Here is a 16,512-nt window from a genome sequence, read left to right as displayed (position 1 = left end):
TCTTCTTTGGCTTGGCTTCGCGGACGAAGATTTATGGAGGGGTATGTCCACATCTTGGTGACTGACAAGTCCGATGCGGGACAGGCAGGCACGGTTGCAGTGGTTGCAAGGGAAAATTGGTGGGTTGCGGTTGGGTGTTGGGTTTTTCCTCCTTTGTCTTTTGTCAGTGAGGTGGGCTCTGCGGTCTTCTTCAAAGGAGGTTGCTGCCCGCCGAACTGTGAGGCGCCAAGATGCATGGTTGGAGGCGAGATCAGCCCACTGGCGGTGGTCAATGTGGCAGGCACCAAGAGCTTTCTTTAGGCAGTCCTTGTACCTCTGATAGGTAATAGGACTGATGAGAATGTTAGATCCATCATTACTTTGATGGGCTGAATGGCTTCTTTCTATGTCATAAGAAAGTATGAAAAATAAATATATTAGTGGAAAACTAAGCTAGTTAGAGGAACTCTCGATGGTACAGCACAGCAGGATGAGGAACCTTCCCTATTTTCTTTCACTCAATCATCAAATGTCATTTTATTAATGTTACTTTAACTTAGCGAGGTTCATAATATATAATTATATAAACATATAGTTAACTGAATTCAACATGAATTACAAGATGTACCTGTATGCTGAGTTTAGGATTTAAACGTACTAAGAAAAATATTTGAGGTATGCATACATCTAGGAAAAACAATGACTATACTTAACTTTTTTTTGCCAGCTGGACCACGAACTTGGTGAATTGAATAAATGGAAAAAATATACAAATAATTAAGTAAATAGTTTTCTGGTTGAGTGGATTTTTTTGTTGCTACCCTTGCTTTTGTTTATTTGCAACTATTTGGTTACCGTGGAGAAGATGTGTTTATTATCATTGTACAAATATACATGAACTGAAATTCAAACTTGCTGCAGCTGAACAGGTACTTTCGACAGAAACAAAAACAACTCCAATGGTATACCTTACCATATAGGACAGGACTTCCAATGGTATACCTTACCATATAGGACAGGACTTCCAATGGTATACCTTACCATATAGGACAGGACTTCCAATGGTATACCTTACCATATAGGACAGGACTTCCAATGGTATACCTTACCATATAGGACAGGACTTCCAATGGTATACCTTACCATATAGGACAGGACTTCAAATGGTATACCTTACCATATAGGACAGGACTTCCAATGGTATACCTTACCATGTAGGACAGGACTTTCAATGGTATACCTTACCATGTAGGACAGGACTTCCAATGGTATACCTTACCATGTAGGACAGGACTTCCAATGGTATACCTTACCATGTAGGACAGGACTTCCAATGGTATACCTTACCATGTAGGACAGGACTTCCAATGGTATACCTTACCATGTAGGACAGGACTTCCAATGGTATACCTTACCATGTAGGTCAGGACTTCCAATGGTATACCTTACCATGTAGGACAGGACTTCCAATGGTATACCTTACCATGTAGGACAGGACTTCCAATGGTATACCTTTCCATATAGGACAGGACTTGAGTTTTAAAAATGTCACCCCAAAACCAGGGGTTGCCTTATACACCAAGTTTGCGCTCCAAACTTTTAACAGTGAAGTGTCAGTGTTTCACCGCAGGGTCCATCGGCCAATCCAACTGCCGTCGACTTTGTACAGGCTTTAAATTGCCTGTTAAATATATTACATTATGCAATAAAATGTAAACCTTTACAAGGTAATTTGTTTTTAAAATATTTGTGAACTAGCATATTAAATGTGCCTTGCAGCGCAACTCCACTGGTCAGCAGTAAGTGTCTTATACAGCGAATATAGCCCAAAACCTACAGAGGTCGTCTTATGCAGAGCCGTCTTGCACGGCGGCATATATACTAATTAAAAAAAAGATAATAAATACAATAGGTGTTTAATGCATATTCACAGTTACCATGATGCTGAACCAAGCCATGAAAGACCCCAACAATGAAGACGCTGTTTACATCCGGTACCGCACGGATGGCAGTCTCTTCAATCTGAGGCGCCTGCAAGCTCACACCAAGACACAAGAGAAACTTGTCCGTGAACTACTCTTTGCAGATGATGCCGCTTTAGTTGCCCATTCAGAGCCAGCTCTTCAGCGCTTGACGTCCTGCTTTGCGGAAACTGCCAAAATGTTTGGCCTGGAAGTCAGCCTGAAGAAAACTGAGGTCCTCCATCAGCCAGCTCCCCACCATGACTACCAGCCCCCCCACATCTCCATCGGGCACACAATACTCAAAACGGTCAACCAGTTTACCTATCTTGGCTGCACCATTTCATCAGATGCAAGGATCGACAATGAGATAGACAACAGACTCGCCAAGGCAAATAGCGCCTTTGGAAGACTACACAAAAGAGTCTGGGAAAACAACCAACTGAAAAACCTCACAAAGATAAGCGTATACAGAGCCGTTGTCATACCCACACTCCTGTTCGGCTCCGAATCATGGGTCCTCTACCGGCACCACCTACGGCTCCTAGAACGCTTCCACCAGCGTTGTCTCCGCTCCATCCTCAACATCCATTGGAGCGCTTACACCCCTAACGTCGAAGTACTCGAGATGGCAGAGGTCGACAGCATCCAGTCCACGCTTATGAAGATCCAGCTGCGCTGGATGGGTCACGTCTCCAGAATGGAGGACCATCGCCTTCCCAAGATCGTATTATATGGCGAGCTCTCCACTGGCCACCGTGACAGAGGTGCACCAAAGAAAAGGTACAAGGACTGCCTAAAGAAATCTCTTGGTGCCTGCCACATTGACCACCGCCAGTGGGCTGATAACGCCTCAAACCGTGCATCTTGGCGCCTCACAGTTTGGCGGGCAGCAACCTCCTTTGAAGAAGACCGCAGAGCCCACCTCACTGACAAAAGGCAAAGGAGGAAAAACCCAACACCCAACCCCAACCAACCAATTTTCCCTTGCAACCGCTGCAATCGTGTCTGCCTGTCCCGCATCGGACTTGTCAGCCACAAACGAGCCTGCAGCTGACGTGGACTTTTTACCCCCTCCATAAATCTTCGTCCGCGAAGCCAAGCCAAAGAACAAAGAAAGAAGTGTTGAATACCTAGCTGTAGTCAATGAACAACAGCGTGATGTGGAGGGCCAGCAAAATGCATCTTCTGTTGACCTATTGTGACAATAAGTGAATTGAAGTGGGTCCGGGTCCTTCCTGAGGGAGGAGTTGATCTTCTCCCTAAGCCACCCTGTCAAAGCCCTTCCTCATGTTTAATGGAAGTGACATCAGCCAATAGTCATTGAGGTAAGGTCACCTTGCTCTTCTAGGTCACTGGAATAATGAATGTCCCTTTGAAGTAGGTGGGGACCTCTGACTGTTATAGAGAGAGGTTGACAATTTCCACAAAAACTCCAGCTGATGGGTTTCCATAGGTTTTAAGGACTGGACTAAGTGGCTGAACTTTTTTTGAGGATTCTTCATTGTTACCCTTTCCAAAGTGAACATCGAAGGCATTGACCGCGTTAACACTTTAAGAAATAAACTCCTCCCCCTCCCTCCACTCTGCCTTGTGTTGGTTACGAGCTTCCAAATGCTGCATTTAGTAATACTGTGTATGATCCTTATGAAGTTATCCAGTCTTACTGTGTTCAAGGCAGATTATTATTTCTTCCTTGATTCATTCCAACTTTTATTTGGGCATCAAAGCCCAGGCAGTGGAGCTGAGTGGGAAAACGGACCATGATTAAATAGTGGGGCAGACTTGATAGGCTGAATAGCCTATTTATGCTCCTTATCATGGTCTTCTGGAAAATAGAGTCAGGATGTTTTAAAGTCTTCCCAATATAGATTGGAACCTTGAGGTCCAAAAGGTGATCATTGTTTTCTAATGACACCAACAAAAAGCACGAGTTTGCATGCTACCTTTAAATACCAATGATCATAACCTGTTGAGTTTGTGTCCGCTTCTGTGCCAGGTAGTGTCATTCCAGGTTATTATGTGGTCAGTTCGCATTGGGATCTAGGGTGAGTTGGCTATTTGGATACTGAATGGTAATAGAGTGTGGAAGCTGAGGGTTGTTACTCAGCCTATGTCCAGTGGTGTGCCAAAGGGATCAGCACTGGGAGAACTGATGTGTTGTTATCTATATTAATGTCGTAGTTAGCATGGTTGGTAAGTTTGTGTATGACAACAAATTTGTGACAGTTAGATTACAAGATCTAAACAAACTGGGGAAGTATGACAAGGCATGGTCAACTCAGACAAGTATGCTGTGTTACACTTACCTAATGAATGGTAATGCTCTGGAGAGTACTCTAGACAGAGGGATTTAGGAGTACAGGTACATAGTTCCTTGAAAGGAACGACATGGGTAAACAGGATGGTGAAGGGGTTTGGCACACTTGCCTTCATCAGTTTGTCCACTGAAATAGGAGCAAGGACATCATGTTACAAGGACAAGATGTTGGTTAGGCCACACTTGGGAGTTGTGTGAATACTTCTAGTCACCAGCCATAGGAGAAATATAATTACGATGAAATAGTTTAATGGCTGGTAGGCATGAATTATAAGGAGAGAGTGGATGGAACCATAGAGCATTACAGCACAGAAACAAGCCCTTCAGCCCATCTCATCTGTCCCAAACTATTCTGCATAGTCCCATCAACCAATACCTGGAGCATACCCCTTCTTAGTGGAGGAGGTCGAGGGGGGACCTTATGGAGATTTGTAAAATCATGAAGGGCACAGATAAGGTATATAGTCAGTCTTTTATTTTCCCCAGGGTAGGGGAATGTAAAACTAGAGAGCATGGGCTTAAGGTGAGAGGGACAAGATTTAAAACGGACCTGAGTGGCACCCCTTTCTCATACAGGATGGTAGGTAAATGGAATGAACAGAAGAGGCAGTACAATTGTAAAGTTTAAAAGACACTTAGACTGGTCTGTGGACAGGAAGGGTTTTGAGGGATATGGGCTGAATGCAGGCAATGGACTAGCCTGAGTAAATAACTTGGTCAGCATGGACAAGTTGGGCCAAAGGCCTATTTCCATGCTGTGAAACTCTATAATTCTAAGATGTTCTCACTGCAATCCAGCGACACCAGCAATTTTGAAGGTGTACTTTCACCAATAGTCGACAGGAATCCTCTTGAGTGGCATTGTTCCCAAAATGACTGTATCTACACTTCAATAAAAATGGCCAAGAAACTGCCATTCCATGATGGAAATCCAACTAGCTCATCGATATCTTTAAGGGCAAGGTAAGTTCATATCTGAAATGTTCCAACAGGTTTAATATTACATTTCAAAGACAAAGAGACACATATAAAGACTGTCACAGCAGAGTTGATTGAATATTCTGAATATCCATTCCAGAAAAGCTACTTTAAACCTTTAAGATGCACGTGTAATATCCATGCAATCAAAGTCAAATCTAAAACTATAACATTTTAACCTAACAGCTCCTTTGAGAAATCCAAATTCTTCATTTATTAGTGAGGCATTAAAGAATGGTTTATTTCTCCTCATCAACCTTTGTTTCTCAAGTCAACCAATCACTTGCTTTAATTGCCCTTTCACTACAATTCTCATGCATCCCAGGGTCACAAATTTCTGAAGTCTATCATATGTTTAGTTGTGAACAATCATTAAGCTTATCGATGTAAAATAAAACATTAAATCAGGAAATTAGATTGATGGACTATTTTCTGGTACTGGTGTTGGAGATGATGCCTGCTTAGCTTCTACTATTACAAGCAGCTGTTAAGAATAAGAAAAATATTTCCTAATCGGCTTTTCCTAGAAATGACCACATTGTGTTTTTTTTAAAACTTTTAGCCATCTATAAATTTTCCGTGCAGGACTTATTCTTTGTAATTAATTGAGAGGCTGGTGTTGTGATGCCAAATGTCAAAGCCATATGAGTGATTGCATAAAACCTACTTTGTGTTTTCCTTTGAGGAACAGAATTAAAGCAAAAAAGTGGAACAGCAAAAAAAAGAGCTCCAAAATGCCTTATGATTTGTGATGTTGCTATCTCAGAGAGCAAGAATGACTAAAATCACTGATCATATTTTTCTACTTTCTAGCCACGTTCCGATTCAGATTTGACCTCGATGAGGAAATATCAAGTGAATGCCACCTGACAAAGAGAGATCCATCGATTCCAAAACCCACGGCAACATTCCGGAAGATGGAGGTACATTTATCTTTCACAGGGACGTGGTAAACAATAGGGCACAGGAGTTTAAGGGCCAGGAAAGTCAGTTTCAAATTATTGTGACAGTGGAAAAGTACCAACATCTGAGTGAAAATCCTAACCATAAGATATTGGCTGTTTAAAAGCCTGCATATCAAGCATATCCCATTGAAATATAAAGGAGGTAAATTTATTATAATATTACATTTTAAAAATAAAGAGACACACATAAGACCATCACAGCAAGGCTAATTCCAATATTCTGAATATCCATACAGAGAACATTTCCTTCATCTATTCTCCTTAGCAAAATTGAACAATGGAGATACTTGTCTAAGTATTGAATATGGTGTTGCTATTTATGGGAAGATGAGGAATTTAAAAATATGAAGACTTATTTGTGAGATGCATTTGATTGCAAGGAGTAATTTTGCTTCTCCCAAAAACTCCTTATACAACAATGAACCCCTTGAGTGCAATTGCCCGCAGCCTGCGTAAGTTGCTCGCCTCTGAGCACCTCACTGGTCCTGCTTCTTCTTATCAAATGGGTGGTGGTCTCTCTGTTTTCTGGTGCCTTGCACCAGTCCTCTGTTTTCCTTCATGCCTGCTGCCAATCATAGGTGCCACCATCTGAGATCCAGATCCTGTGGTTGGGGGATTTTAAAATAAACCACCGTCGGCTTGTTAACTGACCAGTTAAAGCCTGTACCAAGCAGACGGCAGTCAGACTGGGTGGTTGGGTCCTACGGGGAAGTGCTGTGTCTCCACTCACTGCAGGTCCGCACAGCTTCGGCATAGCCACAATCTTTATTCTGGAATAAAGAATGGAATTTATACTAAAAGAAACCAGTTCATTCAGTTTTGGTACTCAGTACACTCATTTCAAACTCAGAACTTTGTGGTTTCCAGCCTACATGAGAAGTTGTATGTATTCTTTCGCTTCAGTGCAGTTCTGATTAGCATGTCAGGTGAATGCATTAGATCATCTGTCACTTCTCCCGAGGTCAGTTGTTCCCACTGGTTAGTAAACCAATGTTCAGCCCTCAAAACAAAGAGTATTAATAAATATATATATATTTATTTATTATATATGTGTGTGTTTAAGTTTTCTGTATCTGAATAATACATGGAATCTGCCTGAAAGACATCCCTATGAAAGGCCTCACATAGATATAATACATTGAAGTGCTGGAGAAACCCAGCAGGCCACACAGCATTCTTTATGTATCTTTGCAATATACAGAATGATGTGAAACCTGCTTTGTTTCTCCAGCACTTCTATATATTAAATTGCAAATCACAGCATCTGCAGACTTTCTTGATTAACAATATAAAGACAAATTCTTTCTTATAAATTATTAACATAAAAATACCCCGTTTCCAAGTTCAAATGAAAGGTTTTTGACTCTGCTTTATTTCGTCCACAAATACTGCCTGTATGTTTTGAGCATCTTTTCTTTCCAGCATAATTTGCATGTTGTCTGGTTGTCGTAGATCTGTGTTTCTTCAGGATATTTATTGACAATAGTATATCACCCAATGAGTTGTGGCACGTGATGGAAATGACAGCAAGAAATGTACATTGAGCAGCAAAATTAAATTATACATAAATAGGTAGTAGAAACTGGAGGAACCTGTTAGTGATAAATGTAACTTCAGAAAAATGCAATGTGGGGGTCGTAACAGATATAAAATGATGTAAAGAAACTGTGAATGTAAAAAAAAAAGCCAGTACGAAAAATGTTCTCCGAGGGCTATACATTTGGAACAGTTTACAGTGAAAGAGAAGTGCCCAGGTAGCCACCAGCCTTTCCTTAAAATTACCTGACCAGACATTTTTGAATATTATGTCTGAAAGATAGAACCTCAAACAAGGTGGCATGCTGCCAATAGAAAAAGCTGGAAATCCTCAGCTATTAGGTAATCTCTAAAAGAGAAACAAAATTTATGTACCAAATCTTGCTGGCCTGGTCTCACCGCCTTGAATCACCACTCGTGGTCGTCCGGGCGCAGAGGCCTAACTTGCTGGTCCATGGCATGATCTGAATGGCAGCAGGACTTTCAGTGATAGAATGAGGAGGCCTCATCCCTCAATCTGCCCTGAAGGAGTTGTCCCCCCAGATTTATAAAAGATCTGAGCATCAATTCATGACTTTTAAATGCCTGCAAGGATCACAGATAATTAAAAATAAATATTTAAAGATGTCAAAAATATTTTAAGTAAAGTCAATTAAATAAAACTCAGAGTAATTAAACACCTCGAAGTAGTTAGAAATCATTTTAAAAAAAACCATCCCTTTGCCTAATCCACAGCCCTAAAATAAAATCAACGGTACTTTAGTTCTTACATGGCAACTTGAATTGGTAACATTTAAGACTTCAGTGATTGAAGCTTCTGTGTTAAAGATTAAGCACGAGCAGTTCTGTTCAGAACCACAGCATTGACCACGAGGACAACGTGAATTGTTCAGGCCATTGACTTTTCAATGTTCATCCTGTATTTTGGTTCTCCACTAATTTGGGAGCAAGTGTGATGATATACTTTGTGAGATGATTATGTAACAATTTGGCTTTATCTACGAATGCTCTGCTCCACGATCCTCAGGATTTTTGAACATTAGTTTACTTTTTTTTTTATGAGCTGATGTATATAATTGGTGCATTATTGAGCCAAGGATGCCTTGGTGCATGTTCTATTGTTCTTTAACAAGAAAGGATAGCATCTTGATTTGTGTTTTCAGTTGCAGAATGGTCATTAACTGTCAAGATTCATTATTGTCATGTAATAAGACAAATTCGCCATCAGTAGAAATTGCTGGGCGCCTCTTACAGTCAGAAAGAGAAGCAAAAGGAAGTCCCCGAGAGGGGACTACATGAGGGTTCCAGTGCTCCTGCAGCCTCTGAAACTATATAGACTCTAGTCCAAACCATCGGCAACCCAAGCTCCAGATCTGAACCTCCGACACAATCGGGCACCCTCTTGCATCCCAGTCTCACACTGTAGCCTGGTGGGAGTCCTTTGACTGTCTTCGCCAGCACCCCACCGCCTGTGTTTTCTTCAGCAGCAGAGCCCCTCACTGGTCCACTGCCGTGGTCACTGTCGTGTAAGGTCATTTCCACTGCTCCGGCTTCTCAAATGGGGGAAGGTATCCCCGTTTTCTGGTGTCCTGTGTCAGACGTCTGCTTCCCCTCAAGGCTGCTGCCAAACACAGGGGCTATCATCTAGGGCCCAGACCCCTTGGTCGCCGGACTTTAAAATAAACGAGTCAATTCTTTTAACAGGCCGTGGGCAGTAGAGGCCTGCGGAGGAGCATTGTGTCTCCTCTCCTTGGGTCTGTACCAGTGGTAGTGCCGCCATTTTTAAAATGATCATTAACAAGAGAATGAATTATGCTCAAGATGAAAAGATTAGAGCTGGTGGAGTAGCATTCTTGGGAATGCTGCATCAATCAGAGGTCTGTGGACTAACATTGAACAATAGAGATACTTGCTATTGAATGTTTATTGCTGCTTAAGGGAAGATGTGGAAATAGCAGACAAGAGAGATGGGTACAATCACATTTTTAAGCATTTGGGTCTCTTGAAGGGATTATGTGACGATAAATTAGATATCTAACTGTGACTCTATGATTAGTGTCCCAAGTCTGACCATTACAGTGGACACGGCTGTTAAATTTTGCACTTCCTTTGGTAAAAAACAGAGATACTACGTTCCAGCGTGATATTGTCATTGTGTCTACTGTAAACAAGTAGCTGATGCCATGTATAACGTGAGGACTTGGGGCCCTCCCCTACTATCCTCTTGAGACGAACCTCCCTGGTGACCTCCTACTATTGGTATATAATTTTCGGTTTGAGAGCGGTTACTCTGCACAGAGGTTCAGTTCTCTGGCTGCGTACATCTTTAAAGCTAAATTTAAACTTAGCCACTTCGAATCAAGGTGCCCACTGCTTTGTTTTGCTTGAAATGCACACTTCCCAGTGTTCACAATGACCAATACTTCAAGAGGCATGGTGACAACTTCAATTGTGCTGTTTACCTGGTGCTAGAAATTCTGAAATTAAGTCAATATACAACAATGGTAGAAATGGCACCGTTGAAATGCTGAAATTATTTTGGCTGCAAGGGGCACGCACCAGTGTATCACTGAAACACACTGGCACAGGTCTCTCATATCACCATTTCCGTAAGCATTTTCTTGTTCCCTTCTACGCCAGGAACTTGTATAAATTCATTATACTTTTTAAATCTATTCTTTATCTTTACAGACATCTTGTGCTGGCTCAAGCCCAGAATTCAGACATATTCTTTTCAGATTTTCTGGTCGAAGCCCTTTGGTTACTCACTTCCTCAATATGAACAAGATAATGGGTAGAAGTTTAGGTACCATGGGACCAAAAATGAAACACACAGAAATAACCAAAGATTCATATCCTTTTATTATATCAGGTCAGTATGTCTTTATAATAAAATATTGTTTTGAACCCTCACTAGTGGAAAGTTGAATTTTATATTGCAAAAAAACTGGGCCATATTTTACCAAAGACAGTTAAAATACATTCAAAGGATGTAATTTGTTTTCTTTTCATAAATACTGAAATTAAATTTACTTTGTACATATATTTCAGGGAATCAAAGTGAATCAAACATTAAGATTAAGTAAAATAAATTTACCCGCCCTTAGCTTTTTCATGTGGTCTCCTTTATGTCAGGTAGACTGGGCACAGATTGGGAGATCGCTTTGTTGAGCACGTCGGTTCCGTCCGCCACAATAGCATGGCTACCCATTTCAATTCTACATCCCATTCCCGCACTACCAGACTGAGACCACCCACAAATTGAAGGAACAACACCTCCAACCAGATGGCGTCAACATTGACTTCTCCGGTTTCTGTTAACCCCACCTTCTTCCCCATAGCCTTTTCCCCAGCTTTCTCTCTCTCTCTTTTCACAGAGCCAAAATCAATTCCCATCTCTCCTCTTGTATATAATTAACTCCTTTCCCCAGCCAATCTTTATTCTTAAACTTTCCTATTCTTTGCTTATACCCCGAAGAAGGGCTCAGGCCTGAAATATCTGTGATATAGCTTTACTTCCTATGGATGCTGCAAGTCCAGCTGAGATCCTCCAGCATTTCTGTGTATTTTTACTACAATCACAGCATCTGCAGACTTTCATGTTTCACTTAGTTTTTTCAAACTGGAAAGCAATTCCATTCAAAACCATGGGTTTGCAGAACATGAATCAATCCTGGTGAGTATAAAGTTAAGAAGCTGCAGAGCACAGCCATGGAAGTCAGAAACCAGCTGGGGACCTTGCCAGGACTACTCTGCAGAACTTTAATAGTCCTAAACATTATATCTACACTTCAGGAATGAGATGAACATGGTACTGGAAAGATTATAAAGATGTTTGAAATGTTTAGTTGTACAAGTTGTGAATGTTAAATTGGCTTCTTTCACTTTTATGTCAGGTTGAAATAGTAAAATGAGAATCACTCAAGGCAGATCAAGTTCTGCAGATTCCAATAATTGTACTTTTCTTTTAAAAAAAGTTTACTTTTTATACATAATCTAAAAATGCTTAATCTGTGAACAATTTTAGTAATTTGGATGTCAAGTTGTGAAACCCTAAAAAACTTCTCAAAGTGTTTTGGGGGGGCGGAAGGGGTCCTTCTTGTATGCCAGATATACTTTTGAGACCTTTGATTCACCAAAAAAAACAGATTCATTTCAATTTGGTGTATGTCAATGCTGGAAGCACCTCCCCAACACCATCCCTCTGCTCCAACCTGGGACCCTGAGGTCCTGTTCCCACTGGGAGCACAATGTCAGCACTCCAGCTCCGTGGGCCGTCGCCACTGCTGCCTGGTAAGCCAAGGTTCCTGTTCCCACTGGGAGCACAATGTCAGCGCTCCAGCTCCGTGGGCCGTCGCCACTGCTGCCTGGTAAGCCAAGGTTCCTGTTCCCACTGGGAGCACAATGTCAGCGCTCCAGCTCCGTGGGCCGTCGCCACTGCTGCCTGGTAGGCCGAGGTTTTTTTTCACTTACTTAATTTACAGCTTTGTTACTTGTGATTGGGGTGCTTTAAAAATTTTTGGATTGTTCCTGGGAGTCCTGGTCAGCCTGAAAAATGGGGATCAACCTATACGCCAGATATAACATAAAACCATTTAAATGAGGCTAAAAAAAAAAGGTGGGGGTGGGTTTGACCTATCTGCCGGTTGATTTATTTGCCAAAATTAGATTTCGATAAGTAGTTGAAAATTTAATTCTTCAATTCATATTTTTTTCATATAGTTTTCAGAAACACCATCATTTTACAGTATCTAATTGGAGGAAATGTGAAAAGCCATGTTATCTTACACCAAATTACATCTGTTGTCCCCTGATACAATGTAGGCATCACTGTTTACATATAAACTAATGTCTTTCGGAACTAAAGATCTTCTTAATTAGTATTATCCTTCCTAAATGTATAATTGCTTCCAGCCGGCAAGTTTTCCAGATAGTCATATCAAGGTTTAGCTGTTTTCCCAGGGCAGTCTCTTCATTCAAGTAACCTTTGTTGTTATCTTCTTAGCCATCACCTCCCTTTGTATGGCAAAATATTCCCAGCAGATAGTCTCACAAGATGAAAGTTGTCATTTTATTTTTTTTGGTGAAACTCTATAAGTTCATAGTATTTTACTATCAGTCTTTATGGCATTTTTGAGTTTTTTAAACCAATTTCAGTCATTTTTATGTAAGATTGCTTGGGGAAAGAGTAAGTAGCTGATGCGTTAACTAAATAAAGTACCATTCCGTGAGATCAGATATGCAGATTAATATACTATTTAGTGGATTGTTTGGAAGAAATCTTCAAATTTATTTAAAAATTAAAGATGGCAATCTGGTACAGTGACCTGTCATTCAAGTTTATAAACCAGATCCGCACAGCAATCTTTTTCACATACAAATCTTGATGTTTAGTCACTTGGGCATTATTAACAGTTGAGATTTTGAAAAGGATGAGTATTCTTATGCAAGCTAAATTTGTTTAGTTGAAGTCAAGTGCTGATGTATTATCATTCAAACGAATACAGGGAAGGCCAGGACTCCATTCAAACTTGCTCTCTGTAGATGTGGTCTTCACTTGTTGGTCAATAGCAAATCCAATTAACATCTGGATGATTGTATGGTAATTCCATGGTTCAAAGCAGAGAATGACTCATTATATATTCTGTTTAGCTATGCCATCCACAGATCAATCTGACATGCATGTAGAACTTGATATACTTTGTGCAATACAAACGTGCTGGAGAAACCTAGCTGGTTCGCAGCAGACAAAGGGTAACCAATGTTTTGGGGCTCTTTGTCAGGTCCAAGTATAAACAGGCAGGACGAAGGGTCCAGGCTCAAAACTTTGGTTACCCTTCACTTTCAAAGGATGGTGCTTGACCTGCTGTTTCTCCAGCATGTTTGTGTATTGCACTCTACCTCAGCATCTATAGACTTTAACATTGTTTGAATATGTCTAGTTGCTTCTAAATGAAGGCAATCCTATCTGCAAAACTACAAAGAAAATCTTCTCAATATCTCCACATTGACACCTATGTTAACTTTGATAACAAAGGATGAGTGCTTTATAACATGACTTTGGTGCTGAGCTGTACATAAATTGATTTAGATGGCCATTATCGTAGCCTTAATTCAGCCATTGCATAATACTTGACTGAAATTTTACAAAATGGACCTGTTCTTGAGTCCATTTTTTATTTAACTATAAAGTTACATCCAACAAGGAAATGCAAAGCCACTTTCTTGGGTATCAAAGTCTCAGCCTGAAACATTGACAATCCATTTGCCTCCACAGCTGCTGCCTGACCTACTGAGTACTTCCAGCATCTTAAAGCAGTCACTGTTTCTTTTGTATGACCACAAACATGCAACATGGAAACAGTAACTCATGGAAACCCATTCCTGTATTCAATTTTGATACAGGAAATTCAATAAGAGCTCAGTTTTAAAAACTCATTGTTAATTTAGAATATGATACTACAGTAAAACCCCTGGTATCTGGCACATGTGGGGACTGGTCGATGCCAGATAAGTAAATTTTCTGGTTGCTTGAGATTATGTAATTGGCAAACTCACAGCCAGACGAGTCAATTTTAAACTTCTGCATTTTTGCCGGTTGATTAATTTAGACATAAACATGGTAACGGGCCCATGAGTTTGTGCCACCCAATATTGCTTGAATTCCGAATAACGGGTTTTTACTGTATAATGAAAAAAATTAATAGATTAATAGTCATTTGGAGTGTCTAACACTAAAGATTTATTATAAACAATCCTTACAGAGTCTAATATTTTATTCATCAGTATTGTTAATGAAGTTTCTTTATATAGATAATATGACTTTGTTAACAATACTGTGTTATAGAGAGAAATTGCTGAACACTGTGTTATAAACAAAAATAATTTCAAGGCTATTTTTGGAAGACTGTTCACAAGCTTGGTAACTAATTTAGTGTTGTGATAATAAAGAAATTATTTTTAAGCATTAATAATGTTGCTGTACTAACCTGTCTATTTTAAAGATGATTCTTTCTACTTTACCTTTTCATCAATCCAAAATTCGTTGATGGGCTTTCATGGTGGCATTAATTTGCTGTAAAATAGGAGTTACAGCTGAAATTTAGCCTGTAGTATAAGAATATAATTTGGGTCTGGATTTAAGTTTTTAATCTGGCAGTGATTAATCTTCAGTGCTAGACTTGACCTTTAACAAAGCCAATTTAAGTGTTCATTGTCCCAAAAGACTTCAAAATTACGTTGACCAGAATTTGGATCTCATTAAAAAAAATTGTCTGTTATTTTTGGCACCACTGTGTTACCTTGTCCTCTTTCTTTAAGCTTGAAACTGCATGATTAATTTTTTTAAAAGGTCAATTTCTGTCTTAAGACACTAAGTAGTCCAAAATAGTTATTGTTTTACCTTTAACTGAAATCAATGCACACCACTCTGTCCAATCTACAAAGACATTATCAAAGAAGCTCAGAAGTTCAGCAAAGATCTCCATCAGAAAAACATCAAGTAAGTTAAAAAGTCATTAATGATTTTGGTTCAAGGCAACATTATCTCATGAGAAGTCCAGTGATTCATATTTTAAAGAAATCCTTGAACAAAGTGAATATTGTTATTTTAAGCAGGTGATATGTAACTGATATGGACAAGCATATTGAATAACCATTGTTAAATATTTAATACTCATTTTTCAACCCGTTATCTTTTCTTCTTTTGTTTAGTCTACATAAGCAAACCCAAAAAGCAATTGCAAAACTAAGGTGGGACCAGATCCAGTTTAACAAAAAAATTGACAGGTTTGTACAACTTTTAATAAAATGTTATTGGTAATACTTGTCCATAAATGCAGTTCTATTTCACTCTTTCTTTGGCATGGTACACAAAAGTATAAAGCATTTTTCAGTGGACTCATTGAGGGTCAAGGGAATGGGAAATCCACAGGACTCCAGGTCCAGTCTCAGAACAACCTGAACATATATTTGCTGTCAAGACCCTGGTCACAAATGAACTGGATCATCAACATTTCTGATCACTGAATGCCGGATATTCAGGGATTTACTCAATACATTTCACATTTGTATTTTAAATAGTTTGAATTAGCAATGCAAGTTATCCAATTTATCTCACTTTTGTCTACACCTGAAGGTCAATTCTTAAAACTGAGGAGGTGGAAGGAGATCATCTGACAGACTTTGTCTCTCTAGTCTTTACACAATCTTTGAAGTAGTGCAGTGGAGTTTACTTTACAAGATAGGACAATGTGTTCAGTAGGAATTTGATACACTAGAAATAGGATTTGGCTCCAGTTCCACAATGCTGTTTTTAATGGGTCTGGTTTAGCCTCGAGGGACATGACGTTGTCACCCAGATGTTAGCTAGTACTTGCCCATTTTTGTGACTTGGATATTAATGTGAGAATGGTCCAGAAGCTCAGAGTTGACAAAAACATCATTAAGTGCAAGAAAAAAATAGGATACATGTGCAGGGTCAAGACATAATATCAAATAGTATTTGACAGACCAGTGTTGTGACAATAAATGACACAGACAATTTTTGCATGCAAAAGTGGTTGACATATCTATGTATCACCTCTAATAGGAAACTCCAGCTAAAATATCAACAAGTTGTTTTGGGTTTTGTTTAAAGAGCTATGCACTATAAATTGAAAACCACAATTTTGTTAGATTATCAGGACAACACTGCCCTTTTTTTGTCCCTTGTGAGGTTTAAAAAATACCTTCATTATTTAGGAGCAGGCCTGAGTTTCTGAGAATTCAATGA

The 16,512-nt window shown here is 39.8% G+C and overlaps 1 protein-coding gene across 1 annotated transcript in view; it reads left to right on the top strand.

The window, feature by feature from the left end:
- The window catches only part of LOC138749855 (protein FAM227B-like), a 141,120-nt gene that overhangs the window by 117,989 nt on the left and 6,619 nt on the right, over positions 1-16,512 (top strand). Inside the window, exons 11-14 of the mRNA XM_069911809.1 lie at positions 6,052-6,161; positions 10,431-10,592; positions 15,164-15,240; positions 15,453-15,527. Of these exons, the coding sequence (XP_069767910.1) occupies positions 6,052-6,161; positions 10,431-10,592; positions 15,164-15,240; positions 15,453-15,527 (424 nt within the window). The remainder of the gene's footprint in view (positions 1-6,051; positions 6,162-10,430; positions 10,593-15,163; positions 15,241-15,452; positions 15,528-16,512) is intronic.

The sequence above is a fragment of the Narcine bancroftii genome, chromosome 14 (genome assembly GCF_036971445.1).
Source record: "Narcine bancroftii isolate sNarBan1 chromosome 14, sNarBan1.hap1, whole genome shotgun sequence".
In the NCBI taxonomy this organism is placed as follows: Eukaryota; Metazoa; Chordata; class Chondrichthyes; order Torpediniformes; family Narcinidae; genus Narcine; species Narcine bancroftii.
This window is presented reverse-complemented; position numbering and strand designations above follow the sequence as displayed.